At 41.7% G+C, this 17,481-nt stretch overlaps 1 protein-coding gene across 1 annotated transcript; it reads right to left on the minus strand.

Annotated features, from left to right (window-relative positions):
- Nucleotides 1-15,329: 15,329 nt before the first annotated feature.
- Nucleotides 15,330-16,741, minus strand: DMAC1 (distal membrane arm assembly component 1). Its single transcript, XM_066254743.1, has 2 exons — nt 16,415-16,741; nt 15,330-15,618 (listed from the first exon to the last, which is right to left on the minus strand). Exons 1-2 carry the CDS (start codon nt 16,731-16,733, stop codon nt 15,554-15,556), a joined length of 384 nt encoding a protein of 127 aa, XP_066110840.1. The 5' UTR covers nt 16,734-16,741; the 3' UTR covers nt 15,330-15,553.
- Nucleotides 16,742-17,481: the final 740 nt, after the last annotated feature.

Consider the following 17,481-nt stretch of genomic DNA (forward strand, 5'->3'; position numbering starts at 1 on the left):
GCCAGTCAAACTGGAAAAATGACCTGCAGGTCTAGCTGTCCGTCATCATGAAAACCAATTACATGAGATAAGTGCTGATGAGGAGGGAAAAGGTATACTGGCCACCTGAGAAGATGGGGAAACTCCTGTCTTCCAAAACCCATCTTACTCCTTTAGTGCAGGCAGGGGCCTTTATAAGGAGGGAGGAGAAGAAATAAAAAACAGAACAAAGGAAACAAAAGGAGGAGTTGAGAGTTCTTTGCTAAGGGGCCTATGTGCAAGCCAGCCCATTGTGTTCAGATAAATGAAATTCAGCAAATCTCCCAGAGCCAGCATATCTGAAGGTCTGAGTCTGCTCCTTTGGTTGTTACAGGAACTGAATCTACAAGTAACTTATCAACTAGGGTTATTGTTCTTCCTAACAGGTTCTCACATATCCTTGTTCTCTTCTTGATCTTGAACAAGAATCAGAGCTGCAAGCCTCAGCATGGTTGGAGTGAGGAGAAGTGAGGGGACAAGGTAGAGTTATAGAACTCCTGCTTATGCTTATTTTTCTTGCTCAGATGTTAACCCTTGATGTGCATGAGCCAGAGGGGAACAAGGCTTTCAACTGTAATGAGAACTTGGCCAGAGATGAGAGCATAGGATACATTTGATTTTATTCTTTTGATTTGTTACAGAATATATAACTTTGATTACTAAATTAGTAATACTGAGTCATGGTTATGATTGTTAGTTGTTTTAGCTTCATTCCATGGCTAGTCAGACTATTATCAGTAAATCAGTAGTATAGCATATTTATTTCTGGTTACACTACTTTTTAAAATGGGGACAAAAAGATAAAGCAAATTTGGGAAATGACAGGAGAAATCAACAGTTTCTTGATTTTGGTTCTGGATGGGTTAAATTCAAGACACCTATTAGTATCCAGAGATGTCAAAAGCCATGGAATATATGAGTCCTGAGGTCAAGAAGATTTGGAGCTTAGAGATGTAAATTTGAGAATAATTATTATTGACTTACCTATCACCATAGCAAATCTCAGACTTGAAATCTAAATAAACTACTTTCATCTTTGTTCAATGGCTGTATTTAGATGACTTATTAAAACAAAACAGACTTGGTATAAATCAGCATACTTGAGTATCATTTTAATTTAAAAAATCCTAAAATAGATATGATATTTTATATAAGATATGAGTTTGCAAAATGATATTAACATTAACTGATCTTAAGATCACATAAGTCTTTATAGAGTAAGAAAAATGTCAGCAAAGTGCACCTGAACTACACAGTGGCCTGCAGAGCCCAGGTGAGATGTTCCATTGGACTCCATTTGTTAAGGGAAGTGGTGGCTGGACTCCTGAACAGTGGGGTTCTGACTAGAATCCTCACAGAAAGAGCTGCCATATTTCACACCAGAGGTCACAGGACGGGGAAGAGGAATCCTAGGACAGTATATGAACTATCAGTAGAAAGAAGGAGCAGACTTGATGGTTCATCTTCCGATTCAAAGGATTCAGAGCTAAAAGTCTTATCTAACAAGATTATCTACTAGAAAGCAAGTTTCCAGATATCACAATATTTATTCAAGCATCAGTATCATGATCATTAACAAACAGTTAGTGCTGACGAGGATGTGTAGAAAAAAAACACCCTTGTACACAGCTGGTGGTAATGCAGACTCATGCAGCCACTGTGGAGAAAGCAGTATGGAGATTCCTCAAAAAGTTTAAAATGGAACTGCCTTTTATTTATTTATTTTTATTTATTTTATTTTTTTTACAAAATCAAGTTAATTTTATTGGTTTGCTTAATAACACAACCTCACTTTTTTAAAATTTAATTTTTTTTGTGGCAGAGACAGGGAGAGTCAGAGAGAGGGACAGATAGACAGGAAGGGGAGAGATGAGAAACATCAAGTCTTTGTGCGGTTCCTTAGTTGTTCATTGACTGATTTCTCATATGTGCCTTGACCGGGGGGCTACAGCAGACGGAGTGACCCCTTGCTTGAGCCAGCGACCTTGGGATCAAGCTGGAGAGCTTTGCTAAAACCAGATGAGCCCATGCTCAAGCTGGAAACCTTGGGGTTTTGAACCTGGGTCCTCCCATCTCAGTCCGACACTCTATCCACTGCGCCACTGCCTGGTCAGGCCACAACCTCACATTTTTAAAATTAATTTTAATTTATTTTGTTAACATGAATTCAAGTGTCTCACCTGAATATAACACCCTCACCCCCACCCCCATGTCCTTATTTACACCCCAATTTCCCCCCTCCCCTTAACTCCCTCACCCACTTCCCTCTGGGATATGCTGTCCTATTATATGTATATATGTTATGTATATATAATTTCACTAATCCCTTCACCTTCTCTGATCCCATCCTCTCATCCCCCTTCCCTCTGACAGCTATCCCTCTGGTCCCTGTGACCCCACTTCTGCCTCTATTTCATTCCTCAGTTCACCTTGTTCCTTAGAGTCCACATATAACTGAGATCATATGGTATTTGTCTTTCTCTGCCTGGCTTATTTCACTTAGTATAATAATCTCCAAGTCCATCCATGCTGTCACAAAAGATAGCATAGTATTTTCATGGCTGCATAGTATTTCATTGTATATATGTACCACATCTTTGTTATCCACTTATCCACTGATGGACGCTTGGGCTGTTTCCAAATCTTGGCAGTTGTAAACAATGCTGCAATAAACATGGGGATACACTTTTTTTGAGGGGGGGGACTGCCATTTAACCCAGCTAACCTACTTCTAGGATTATAATCTAAGAATCCCAAAACACTAATTCAAAAGAAGATATGCACCCCATGCTCACTGCAGTGTTATTTATAGTTGCTAGGGTCTGAAAATAGTCCAAGTGTCTGTCAGTGGATGAGTGGATAAAAATGTTGTGGTACATATAAACAATGGAAAACTCCACAGCTATAAAAAAGAAAGAAATTTTACCCTTTGCAAAAGCATGGATGGACCTGGTTATTATTATGCTAAGTGAAATAAGCCAGTCAGAGAAAGACAAGTACCATATGACTTCACTTATATGTGGAATCTAATGAACACAATAAACTGATGTACAGAATAGAAACTGAGGCGTGTATACATGGACAGCTGTCAGAGGGCAGGCAAATAAGGGACTGGATAAAAGACAGTAAAGTGATTAAGCTAAAAAAAAAAAAATATATATATATATATATATATACATACATATATGACACATAGGTAGAAACAATCAGGTGGCAAATGCCAGAGGCAAAGGGGGGTTGGTAAGAGGAGGAGGGCAAAGCGGGGAAATGGGGGTAGAAAGAGACTTTGCTTGGGGCAGAGGAGGCATGATGCAGTGTGCAGATGATGTCATATTGAGTTGTATACTTGAAACCTGTATAGTTTGGTGAACCATGTCATCCCAATAAGTTAAAAATAAAATTTAAATAAAGGATTAATGTCATAATGTTTGGTTTGAAGAGCTACACTGGTTGCAAGGAAGAATGTCTAATATTGCACAGAAACGGGATAGATAACTTGGAAGAGCTTAGATTCAGAGTGACTAGAGTATCTCTGGACAGGTGATTCCATTTCCTGAGTTGCACTGCATATTTTTGAGAAAATACTGGGCAAGAGATATGGGTAACACTGCTACGATATTACATTCAGTTTCAAAGATTTATATATACACTTATTTTATGTACATGAAAAGCCATAAGATGGACAAGACAGGTAAGATCGTCCCTGCTCTCCAGATGAGGGAGTGAGACCATCAACAACTGGCATAGAAAGGATTTCATGCAGGGGGTTCATTTAGAACTCAATGTCAAGGAAAAGCATGTCAGTGTCACCACTGACTTGGTGAAATGAGCATCAGGCATCACAGGGAGCCAAAGCTGCTGTCAATGGCCCTCCAACCCTCAGCACGAATATATTTACACCAAGTCATAATAAAAGAAACCAGCAGCTGGCACTTTCGTAGAGCCAACTCCTCAGCCCCCTCTGAGAAAATTTTTTCTAGATAGAGTTTGACATCTCTCTCTCTCTCTCTCTCTCTCTCTAATTTTTGATTTGCTGTTTATTTTAAAGGTACATTTCTAAGTGAAATATTTTAAAGTAAAAAAAAAAAAATGGGATAAACTAAGCCAAAGTGCAAATACAAACATTTCTTGAGCAATGTGCAGATTTTAAAATTTTTAAACAATTTTGCTCTCTGGCAGCTGCCTGTGAGGCATGGTGTGACCAAAATCACCCAATTCCACAGACACTGATCTAGCAGCCCCTTCCACCTGTCCAGACCCTGAGTCCTCCATCAGCTGGCAAAAGAGATGATGACACATTAATTATACAATGAATGCTGTAATGTTGATGGTCATTTATACTGCTTAGTGCATCACAGTCATTAAATAGACATTCTATCTCCACAAAACCTGGTGGGTATAACTATTCATATTTTACAAATTAGGAAGCAGAGGCTTGGAGAAGGTAGCTTGTCTAGAGACAGACGGTTTCCAATGGGCTGATGCTAACAGCACACCTTTGAAAACACGATCCTTTCTCTGTGCCCTTGGCTGCACAAAGCCATTTCCTTCGCTTCACAGTTAATAGACATGACAAGGAGACATAAATGCTGCAAGTAGATTTTACCATGGCTGACCATGGGATTTTGCTGCCATGGTCCTAGTCCAGTGGTCGGCAAACTCATTAGTCAACACAGCCAAATACCAACGGTACAACAATTGAAATTTCTTTTGAGAGCCAAACTTTTTAAACTTAAACTAATAGGTAGGTATATTGTTATTAACTTAATTAGGGTACTCCTAAACTGGCCTTTGTGCCCGCATGTGGTATTTTGAGGAAGAGCCACACTCAAGGGGCCAAAGAGCCGCATGTGGCTCACGAGCCGCGGTTTGCTGACCACTGCCTTAGTCCCTCTGAACCTCAGGCTTCCAAAACCAGTCGATGGGCTTCCCCTGAGAGAAGCAAATTAAATTTCTGTTGCTTTAGGAAAGGCTCAACCTAAACTGCTTCCCACCCAGAGGCTGAATTAGAATAGACACATCTTGAATTCTTTGAGAACCAGTGTGAAAGGAGCATTCTGCAAGGATGCCAAAGACCTGTGTTCACAGAATCAAATCTGCTTCTTCCTGGTGACTGCATAGTCCCTCAACCACTCGCAACCACCTCCATTTCTTCCTCTGTAAACTAGGAATGTGGGGGATGCCCTGCCCATTCTCTTTGTTGTAGAGCCAAATATGTAAATCAATAAAAGTATCTTGATACTCGAAAACCTCCCTACAGTGGGGGTTAGTGTGGATTTTCTCATCTAAAAAAAAATGCCACAATTTATGGTCTCCCCATGGTCAGCCATGGTAAAATCTACTTGCGGCATTTACTTCTCCTTGTCACGTCTATTAACTATGAAGCAGAGGAAATGGCTTTGTGCAGCCAGGGGCACAGAGAAAGGATCGTGTTTTCAACTAAGTCATGAGGGGGGGCTGATTCTGCTGGCGCTGCCAACATGTGCTAAATGTATCTCTCATATTGTTCTGTTAGTAACAAGTGTTCACAGGCTGCTGGGGAAGGGGAGTAAGCCACCCTCCAACCCCCAACTGTGCCTGTCTCTCACCTGTCAAAGCTTCCCACAGGCATTTTGTAGTTCCCTGTCCCACAGTTCTAAGCTTGGCTGCACAGCATGCTGCTGAAAGCAACCCCAAGTCTAGGAACTCTGAGAATTCCCCCTTCGAGTTTGTTTGATGACAAGCCTGGGAATGAGTGTTGGTAGCCCTTCCCCTTGGCATGTGACTGCTTTATTCATCCTCCTGGTGGGCAGCACACAAGTCAAAAATCTGTCCCCTTGGTAACTGGGCTTTGCTCCGGTAAGATACCAGGCTTGATTATCTCTTTTCCTTGCTCCAATGTATCCGGTGGATAACCCTTCCTTACATCACAATCACTTGTTAAAGTGTCTGTCTCTCCTACTAGACTCTCAACTTCTTGGAGCTGGGACCCTGCAATATTCCTAGCACAGCTAGCAGAATGCTATACAACAAAGGCTAATAAATGCATTGAACTGAAAATTACCACAATGCATATGAGGTGCCTGAAAATGGTAATTCCTCTGAAGAAAATGAGGCCAAATTTCTACTAGTTATTGAAACTTTTTTGGAGATACCAGGACCAGAATCTAGGGCTTTCACCAGAACTGGCTCCTGGTCTCAGGCTTCATGGCTATTTCTACAGTTGGCCATCATAGTGATGAAATCATCTTTTGGGTTTTACTTTGTGCACTCAGCTTCATATATTGGTGGTACAGCAAAGGAAATGGCTTTGTGCAGCTGAAGGCACAGAGGAAGGATCGTGCTTTCACTAAGTCACGATGAAGGGCTGATTCTGTTGTTGCTGCTGCCAACGTAAGCCAAATGTATCTTTCAGATTGCTGGTTTGTAACAGGTGTTCCCAGGCTGCTGGGGAAAGGGAGTAAGTCTCCCTCCTACCTCACCTGTCAAGGCTTTTGACAAAATTCACTCAGAATTCATATATATTCTGATATATACATATATATGTATTAGAATATATATGAGAACACACACATATGTATGTATATATTCTGGTACCTCCAGGTACAGGACAGATGTGAATTTTTCTTATCAGTCTGCTTTGCCTACTGACTGTTAGCATCTTTTCTTTTGCTGAGGTTTGTTATTCTAGACTCAGCCTGCATATCTTAACATGTTTAATTCACATCACTAAACCAGTATTATGCAGGGTAAAACTAAAGAAGGGTTTTCCTATTTGGGTTTTTGGGGACCAGACAGGGACCACACACATACACACCCACTACCACCACCACCACCACCACCACCCCTATCCTTCCTTGGCTTCCCCAATTATTTTTTGAGTGCTTGGGCAGTTATGCAGGCTAGAAGGCGGTAGCCACATTTCATGCTTCAGGGCACGATCTGATCATGAGAGGGTTAGGAAGGACCCCTCTCCTCCTGTAGAACTGTTTGGTTGGCCAGGTGTACTAATTGGGGTAACGGGTTGCTAAATTGCTATGAAGCATCATGATGCCAGGGAGAAAACCTGCAGGAGCAAGTCTGATCTGTGACAGCTTCACATGATTATTGCAGAGGCAGCATTTTCAGTTTCCTCAGTTCCCCGCTACTATCCCTGTCCTTTGGCATCAGAGTACATCTTCTTAATACAAAGATGGATCTTAGTGCTGAGAAGGCATTTAAAAATTTCCTAGTCTAAACTTCTGGCTTTACAAAGGGTAATATTTATGTTCTAAAAGGTTAAGTGACTTGATCATGCTCATATTATGAGCTAGTGGCAGAACTGGGATTAGAACCTGGATCTCATGGATTTAGTCAGATGTTTCCACTACATTAAAGCTGAGATTTGCTGTACACATATCAATCACAATTAGCTACACCGGTGGTTCTGAAATTTAAGTGTTTTTATTTTAATATTTTGATAACAGAAGCCCTGGCCGGTTGGCTCAGTGGTAGAGCGTCGGCCTGGCGTGCGGAAGTCCTGGGTTCGATTCCCAGCCAGGGCACACAGGAGAAGCGCCCATCTGCTTCTCCACCCCTCCCCCTCTCTTTCCTCTCTGTCTCTCTCTTCCCCTCCCACAGCCAAGGCTCCATTGGAGCAAAGATGGCCCGGGCACTGGGGATGGTTCCATGGCCTCTGTCTCAGGCACTAGAATGGCTCTGGTCACAACAGAGCGACGCCCTGGATGGGCAGAGCATAGCCGCCTGGTGGGCGTGCCGGGTGGATCCCGGTCGGGCGCATGCGGGAGTCTGTCTGACTGCCTCCCCATTTTCAGCTTCAGAAAAATAAGAAAAATAAAAATAAATAATATTTTGATAACAGTTAACATTCAATCTTATTGTATAATAGTTTCAGGTATACAGCACAGTGTTTAAACATTTATACAACTTATGAAGTGATTCCCCCAATAAGTCTAGGACCTACCTAGCACTGTATAGTTATTACAGTAGTACTGACTGTATTCCCAATGCTGTACTTTACATTCCTATGACTATTTTTTTTTTTTACCTTTAAATGTACCCATGACTATTTTTAATAACAATTTGTACTTCTCAATCCCTTCACCTTTTCACTCATTCTTCCCAACATCTCTTCCATCTGGTAGCCAACAGTTTGTTCTCTGTATCTATAAGTCTGTTTTATTTTGTTCTTTAGATCCTGCATATGAGTGAAATCATATAGTATTTGTCGCCTGCTTCATTTATTTCACTTAACATAGTACCCTCTAGATTCATTCATATTGTCACAAATGGTAACATTTCATGTTTATAGCCACATAAAATTCATATATATATATATATATATATATATCACATCTTCTTTATCTAATAGGCTTTTGATGGGCACTTAGGTTGCTTCCATATCTTGGCTATTGTAAATACCACTGTAATGAACATAGGAGTGTATGTATCTTTTCAAATTGTTTTGATTTCTTCAGCTCAATTCCCAGAAGTGGACTTGCTGGATCATAAGATAGTGCTATTTTTATATTTTTGAGGAATCTCTTTTGCTTTCCACAGTGGCTGTACCAGTCTGCATTCCCACCAAAAGTACATGAAGCTTACTCTTTTCCCCACATCCTCACCAACACTTGTTTGTTGATTTATTGTCAATAGCCATTCTGATAGGTGTGCGGTAATATCTCATTGTAGTTTTAATTTGCATTTCTCTGATGATTAATGACATTGAGCATCTTTTCATATGGCTATTGGCCATCAGTATGTCCTCTTTGGAGAAGAGTCTATTCAGGTCATCAGTCTATTTTTAATTGAATTGTTGGGTTGCTTTTTTGTTTGCTTTGGTGTGAAATTATATGAGTTCTTTACATATTTTGGGTATTAACACTCTATTGGTTACCTCAAGGGTTAAAATAACCAGGACTTAACAGATCACAAGTAAGGAATGAGAAAAAAAGAGAATCAGAGATAATGTCATTTACTTACTAGCTTAGCCAGCTGATGAGTAAAAATGATATGAATAGAGACAGGAAATGGAGGAAGAGAGGTAGGTTGAAGAAAGGTATAATATATTCATCTGGGACAAGATGGAACCCTGCCGTGTGAAGACACAGATTGGAACCCCTGCTGTGGCTGGGAAACGGGGTCTGAGGTTCAGGAGAAAGACTGGGGTAAAGCCATGGAAGTGTATGAGTCTGCTCAGGGAGAAGTTTTTACTCTGGATTAATATGTAAATTGCTGTCAGAGTGATAAATGCTATAACCTCAATTATTTAAAAAGGAGCCCAAAAGATTAATGATACATGTTAAATTGAGGGATAACCAAGGAAATAATGGAAAATCTGGATTCAAAATGTTTAATTTTGAGATCTGAACACTTTGAGAAGGGATGCTCTAAAAATGACTATAGCAACATGAATTCCCAATTCCCAATTAATACTCTTTCTAAGCCATTACTGGTTTACCACTTGAGACTTTCAAAGAATTCTTACCCACCTCAGTTATCTAATCTGTTAAACAGGGTTGCTGAGAGAATCAAACAATACTGCAAAGCACTCAGCATAATGCTTGGCACATAAAAAGGGTGCTGTTGGGCAAACCACTGTTCCAAGTGTGAAACAAGTGAGTTAGGCTTGCTCACTTGTATTTGACATTGGCGCAGGGCAGCACCATGTGTGCAGTCTATGGAAGGCTGTAGGTACTTGCCCTCAAGGTGGCAGATTGCAAATTATGGACTACCTGCCTCCATGGGGAGGGGTGATCTTTTGCTATTGTTTGCCAGAGAAGAGGTATTTCCACCAGGCCTGTTTCGCTTGTGGGGGCCTGTCAATCCAGAGAATGAGTCCAGAGGGGGTCAGGACTTGGGAGCCCTGAAGAAAGGGAAGCAGTCTTCCCTGCCTGTCTGCTCATCCACTGTTAGGAAAGTTTAATAAATGGAATGGCCCACCATTTTCTGGCTCCACAGTTCCTTTACCATCTGCCCAAATCCAGTGCAAACCTGCATGACCACAATGGTGGCAGCCACTGGCTTTACAGCTGGCACAGCTGGCAGGATTCGGGTCAGATGGGTATGGAGCTGCAGCCACCCTTGAGGGGTGGGTTAGAGGAGTGGTCGTTGTTATGGTTTCCCATGGCTGTCCTTTTGGGGACTGTAGGCTGGCTGTTTATTACAGCCCTGTGTGAGGCTGCCCAAGGTTGAGAGCTCCAGAATGAGCTGCAAACTGAGTGGCAGCAACAGCATGAGCTGGAACAGTCACTGGAGCAAGAGCTGCAGATCCGAGAACTGCAGGTCAGGATAAAGTCTGAGAACCAGTAACGGCTTGAACTGAACCAAGTGCTGGAAAAGGAGGCAGACTGGGTCAAGAGCTGAGATGTAGGCTGAACACCAACGGCACCTGAAACTGGAGTGATGTACAGGTTCATCAGTTGTAGTTTGCCCTGGAAGTTGAACATTGGCAGTGGCATTTGTTGGAGAAACAACTGTGGGTTCAGCTTCAGGCAGAGAGCCAGCAGCCACAAGAGCCAAAGATGGAGCTGTGCTGGCTGGTGGCTCTGAGTTGGTGGGAACAGGTGTTTCCAGTTCCATGAGGCTCAGGCTGAAGCTGCCATGCACACACTGTGAGCTTGGCCATGGTTGTTTATAAGGTGAAAACCCATCAGCAAAGAGTAACTCCCTGGTAAGGTTGCTGCAATTGTGGAACATTGGGTAGACGGCATCATGCTCTCCAGAGCAGAGATGGAGAGGTTGGCCACTGTTGCCACACACTCCTCCTTGGGGCAGTGTCTTCAGAGCTGCCATGATGGCAGGGATGAGGGGAGAAGCCTGAGGCCCTATATGAACCTAGTTGTCTGTAATGGACCTTTACCTTGGTGATTTGCACAGACAGCTGGGCTATCGTGGACTGATCATTGAGCAGTGTAATGGACTCTTGGACTGCAACCAGAGGGGGGCACTGGCTCCCTTATTGGATGGACATGCTGCTTCTGGACAGTATGAGAGACCCCAGTGGGGGGTGGGCAGCTCCAGTGGAGGCCCTCTTGCACCAGGAAGCTGTTCTTATCCAGTTGGACAGATGCAACAAGGCTATGGATATAGCCCTGGACTATACTGGCCCTCCCACCTAACATGGAGTAGGGTGATAGAGATAGTTCCTTGGGCAGAGTGTTGAGGGAGACATTGTGAAGGGCACCTTTGTAATTGTTGCAATTGTATAACTTGTGCTGTTGCTATAGTTTATGTAATGTACCTCATTCCTCACACAGGGATACCTGTGGTGTAGATTGTGAAGCAAGCAATCATAAAGGGTGGAATGCAGGGCAACCCCAGGTGTTCCAAGTGTGAAACAAGTGAGTTAGATTTGCTCACTCATATTTGCATTGGCGCAGGGCAGCACCATGTGTGTGTGGTCTCTGGAGGGCTGCGGTGCTTGATTGTAAATTGAGGGTTGCAGATTGTAAATTGAGGATTGCCTGCCTCCAGACGGAGGGATGACTGTTTGCTAGTGTTTCCCAGTGAAGGGTATTTCTGCTTGGCTTGTTTTGCTTGTGGGGGCCTGTGAGTCAAAGAATGAATCCTAAGGGGGTTGGAGCTTGGGAGCCCTGAGAGAAAGGGAAGCGGTCTTCCCTGCCTTTTTGCTTGTCCACCATTATGAAACTTTAATAAATGAAATGGCCCACCATTTTCTGGCTCTACAGTGCCTTTACTGTCTGCCCAAATCCAATGTGAATCTGCATGGTCATGATGGACATGGCCAATGGCCTTACAGGTACTATATTATTGTTATCATTATTATTATTTTTATTTTAGCAGGGAACAATTTTACTAGAGAACAGTAAAAACTATTCAAGCAAACCATCCTGAAAGAACAAGTGAAGACAGGAACTGTAAAGACAAATGCTATTCAGATGACCCCTTCCTGCTACTTCAGGAAAACTCAGAATGGGGGTGTCTATTGGTCTGATATACCATCTATATTATGACTATGATTCAACAAAACATTCCTTTTGCTAGTTATCTATTACTATGTAGCAAATTACTACCAATTAGGCAACTTAACAAAAAATTTAGTATCTCAGTTTCACAGCATAAAGAGATGTTCTCCTTAGGGTCTCACTGGGCTCAAACCAGGGTGTTGGCTGGTTCTCATAGAGCCCTCTTCCAAACTCACAGATTGTCACCAGAATTCATTCCTTTGCAGTTGTAGAAGAACTGAGATCCTCTTTTCTTTTAGCAGTTGGCTGGTGATCACTCTTAGCCCAGGCTGCCTCCAGTGCCTAATCATTCTAATCTCTGACTTCTTCAGGTTTCTAACCTCTGGGCCAAATTTAATGTCTTGGGTGATTGGCACAGCTGGATAATCTCCCTATTTTAAGGTCAACTGCTCTGAGACATTAATTAATCTGCAAAATTCCTTCACAGCAGCACCTAGAATGGAGTTTGAGTAACTGGGTGAAGGTGTGTGTACACAAGGGGTCTGGGAGCCTTGGGGACCATTTTAAGAAGCCTGCCTACCACATTCCTGAAGCGCAAGCAAGTTCAGTCACAAAACTGAGTAATGATATTTTTGTGGCACTGCTGCACTTAACATTTGCCCTTTGGGCTATTTCTCTATACCCTATTTACATTTGAATGACACGTTGCTGAATGTAAGAGACCTGCATTTGAAAGAGTGCCTATTTTCTCTGGGTAATCTTAGGATACCTCTGAATGATGAGAAATTATAAGGCTTTCACCCTTGACTTTGTACCTCTAACACTTACAGAATCATTGAGTCAAGGCAAGGATTTATCTGTCATTAAAAATTAAATGTTTCAAGTCAAAATTGCTTACCATTCCTGACTTAAGATTTGTGAAGTATCTGTTTGTTCAATGCAGTCCCAGCAATAAATCAGTTGAGGCCAAGGCTGGTTTGAGGGAGTGCTTGAACATATGCTTGCCTGAACATATTTAATTTAGAAGCAGTATGTTTTATGTTGCCAAATCAACTGGCTTCATTCAAGAGGTTCCGAATTCAGATACAGCCAGGCTGAGGAACCAGTAATAAAAAGAAGTGAGGAGCAAATGCTGACCTGAGGGTGGAGTTGAAGTATAAATCATGGCTGAGATGCTTAACCTCTAGGGCCACCAGAAACAGCTGTCTCTGCACTTGGTCTCAGCCAGGTGAAATCCCAGAACTTTATAGATTGATCTGCATTTGCAACACTCCAGTGCTGCCAACAACTGCTGTCTCAGCAATTGGCCTAGGGAAAAGCGAGACCCATAACCTCTCCTCACAACACACAGCAAGATCCTGATGGTTAATCTATACTTGGGTCCTTTAACATGTTCAGACATTCTGTTAGCTGGTCACAGGATTCCAGATTAGTCAATGCAATGCACAAAAAAAAAAAAAAAAAAAAAAAAAAAGAGATGGCAGGCATAATGATTTTCTTGATTATCTTGAGATACCTACATTTATACTATGTAAACTTGAGTTAACAGGTATCTTGGACATCGTGAAAAAATGTCAGTGCTCTTATATAAGTTTACATATCGATCTGTTACAAGGAAAACTGTAAGTACATTTCAAATTACCCATTTTTGTACTTTTCCCCTCTCCCTCTCTGCTAAAGATAATTATGAGTCTTTACAAATTCTCATTTTCATGCTGTTTAAAAAGATTATACAGCCAATAAATCACAATTAAGCTGGTGGTCTTACATTACTAATAATCCATTGATTCTCAAGCCTGTTTATCCTGCTTACCAACCTCATCACTAACAAAGTGGAAGATAATATGGGCACTAGGGCACTTTCTGAACTGCAGGACTCAGGTGATGTTTTTTTTTTTTTCTCTGAAAGCAAGAATCATCCCTAAGACAAATGGGGACTCTCACTTAGCACTGGCATAAATCATATTTTGAAACCCATTTCAAAAGAAAAACTTTTAACTATAAATCCTAACTTATTCGGGGAAGAAGGGGCAGTTACTTCCATGTAACTGCCTATAGACATGATATAACAATATTTTGCTAACACATAGTTAAATGGCTCCAAGTTGGAAAGAACCAAATAAACTCTAGCAATATGTATAGCGAGCAGGAAAATTTATTTGGAAAATCCCCTCATTTCACTGCAGTACAAATTCTGAAGAAAGATGTTAAAAGTACTATATGTAACTTTAAGAGCTATTCTAGTTATCCAGGTCAAGTAAATAAGTTAGATTTGTATTTTTGGTTTAACCTAAGAAAGTGTTCACACTCCAACTGTCTATCACAACAGCTTGCCTTTTAAAGGAGGAGTAACAAACTTGTCTTTACTGATATTTTAGGGGATAAATGTTCATATATCATGAGCCTTCAAGGAGGTATCCTGCTTTGGTTCCTTGATGGTCTATTCCAACTTAATACTTCTCTATATATTCATTACCACCACATAACTGAATTGTACATTCACATAAATATCTTGCTATATTGAAATGTCTTTCTCAATTGCATAGATAATATACAGCACCATTCACACCATGAACTCAGATACAGACAATGAAAAAGTTTTACTGTCATTTGTGAGGCTTAAAAGACTTAAGACACTTCTATGTACTACAAAAAGAAACAGCCCTAAAAGTATCTGCTCAAAGTATCATTCAAAACTTAGACTGTGACTGGTAGCTGAATTCAAGAGCATCTTTCTTCTCTAAAACATAGCTACATATAACTTTATAGAGAAGCCATGGTATATCAGAAAGAAAAAAAAAACTGGTAAGAAGCGCACTTCTTGGACACGAACTGCTGAATGTTAAGTCCTTATCACATAAGCATCTCAGTTTCCTCACAGAAACATTTCCAGTTCTGGAAAAAGAACTTTTTTTTTTTTTAAGTTATAAAAGGTATTGAATTTCAAATATTTTAGCATTTAAGACCATTACTATATGTTTATTTTTATGATTATCTAATTGTTTCATAAAAGTTAATTCTTGCTTCTTTGGACCCATACTAGTTCTGAAAGACTAGAAAACCAAGACAGGTCCTAGCTCCATCGCTGACTTGCTGGATGCCCCTTGGCAAAGCACTGGGCTCTCTTTGCAAAGATTCACTTACCTCCAATGCAGGAACTACTTCAAAGATTCTATAATGCCTTAGAAATATGAGCAGTGCACAGATATAATTTTATATAATTCTCCATATTGCATGATGCCTATCCAGGGTTAGGTTAATAAATAGGTATTGACCCGCTATGGGAGAAGTAAAAACAACTTACTTTAGTTTACTTTTCCATTTGGTTTATCATTTCCCCTCTCTCGCTCTCTCTCTTTTTTAAAAAAATTATACTCTTCTTCCCCAGGTAAGACACAGAATCTGTTTTGTTCTCTGAGGAATTTATTCGTCCTTGTGGAGCCCCAGAAGGTCACAAACACTCACAGCCAAAGAATGCCAACCAACGTTTGTCTTTTCAATCTTGTAGTATCTGCACAACTGAAGTATGTCAATGTCCATGTGTCTATCCAGGGCATCCAAATGACTCATGCTGGTTCTGTGTGTCATGGGGACAGGAACAGAAGATGACAAATTCCTTGGTGGTACTTTCAACCAAAGCGGTGGGCCCTCCCTTTGGGGTCTGACAGGATGACTATACCCCAACAAGCAATGCCTAGGAAAAAAACAATATTACCTTATGGGGGTGTTACATTTTAGTTTATAGGTGCTCTCATATAAGCTATCTTAACACTTACAACACTCCTACAAGATATAGAAGAGTGAACCTCAGAAATGGAAAAAAAAAAATCTTATTACCTCCCCAAGTTAGAAAGGATCTTAAGGGGAATTGATGTGGGCAATATAGTTACAGAGGAAAGAGTTCTGAAAACCCAAAATGCTATTCACACAATTGATTTAAAGAGCTTAAAGAATCACTCCATTTTAATGGAAGACATCTGGACCACCACTTAATATAGATAGCTACAGATGACTGTGGGCCACAATACCCAGTAGCATACCTAATGTGTGGGCTTTGAACCCAGGTCTACAGTCTGAATTCAAAGCCCAAGTTCTAAGTTAAGGGCCCTTTCTCAGGCTTTCTCCAGGGCCTGGAGAACAAACATGGGCTTTGGTGCCGTTTAAACCAAAGGGTAGCGGTGTCACACCCGGGGTATCTGCCTTTGAACAGTATTATTTCTTATGTCTCTGTGTCTCAGTATATTCAGCATTAAAGTAGGCCATTATCTCTAACAGCTATTATTAGAGTTAAAACGACTGAGGTTAATAAGAATTCTCAAGAAACATTGATTTTTAGAAAACAGCATCCCAACAACTTTCTTTCACCAGCCCTGCAACGTTTGGTGAGGCTGCTACCGGGCGACCAGTCCCAGTGCCCCGCCCCCACCCACGAGGCTGCGGCCGCTTCTCCCTTCCAGCTCCCCTCCCGAGGGGCCCTGCCGGACTCTCACTGATGCCGATGACCATCTGCGTAACAGTTCCGGGACTTGGGGGGTATCCCAGCTTCATGGGCTTCCGTGCAACCCAGTACACGTATCCGCCCGCCCCTATCAACCCCGACCCAGAGAGCACACGACAGCTCCAGCAGTTATTAAACAGGGGGCGCTGCTCTGGAGAGGCTGGGGTTCCAGCTGCCTCGAGAGGCTCAGGGTTTGTGGAGGAGGCGGCTGCAACAGGCACGGCGACCTTGACTGACTCCAGAGGCTGGGACAAAACGGAACCCATTATCAGGAACTTGGCCTCTGTGGAAGGAGCCTGCAGGATGAACATAATACACGTAGCCGGAAAGGAAGGCGTAGTTGCGCTGCGCCACAGCGCGCAGCACCAGAAGCAGCCTCGGGGCCGCTGGGAAATGTAGTTCCGGCTTGCCTCGGAAGGGGACAGGCTGAAGGGAGATGGGGCTGCGGCGGTGGATTTGTTGGCTTTACCTTAGATGTGCCTTGGGCTGTTCTCCCCAACCCTGAGCTAACTACCTAAATGTCTCAACTCTCAGTCTCGCTAGAGGGGAAGTCTGGGTTTCATTTCCTGCCTAGCGTAAAAGAGGAGTTGAGACCTTGAGCACTTTACCTGTGTGGAGATGTGCGATGCAAGAGTTGTGTTTTGTAGGTATTTAATTATATGCTATACACAATACACTCTGCTAAGTGATTGTTTGTATTATACCATTTAAGCTTCTCAATTCAAGGTGCTATCAGATTCCCAATAAATGACAAAACTGGTTAATCATTGTGGAAACCAATGTCTGTGAAAGCAGTCAAGTTTGTTAAATGCTACCTGTACGTATTGTGAAGGAACTACACAAATATTATCAAGATTTTAAAATGGATTTGTATTACCTGGATAAATACTTTCAATTTCTCCTTAGCCTTTTTTCTTAACGTCATGATGTCAATTGTTTCATAACCATGGTATTGTTTTTGGTTTGAGATCTTTGGAAAAATTCAATTAAAAACCGGGCTAATGGATTTGAGGAGTTAATAAAAAAAGATCTGCACCTGCAGGTTTATAGTCCTACCAT

The sequence above is a fragment of the Saccopteryx bilineata genome, chromosome 2 (assembly GCF_036850765.1).
Source record: "Saccopteryx bilineata isolate mSacBil1 chromosome 2, mSacBil1_pri_phased_curated, whole genome shotgun sequence".
In the NCBI taxonomy this organism is placed as follows: domain Eukaryota; kingdom Metazoa; phylum Chordata; class Mammalia; order Chiroptera; family Emballonuridae; genus Saccopteryx; species Saccopteryx bilineata.

What these genes read in the sequence shown, in the direction of transcription:
- DMAC1 (XM_066254743.1), bottom strand. Translation starts at nt 16,733, where the DNA reads ATGTTCATCCTGCAGGCTCCTTCCACAGAGGCCAAGTTCCTGATAATG. An exon ending in GCAGATGGTCATCGGCATCA is followed by an intron (nt 15,619 to 16,414) that starts GTGAGAGTCCGG and finishes TTTTTTTCCTAG; the next exon opens with GCATTGCTTGTTGGGGTATA.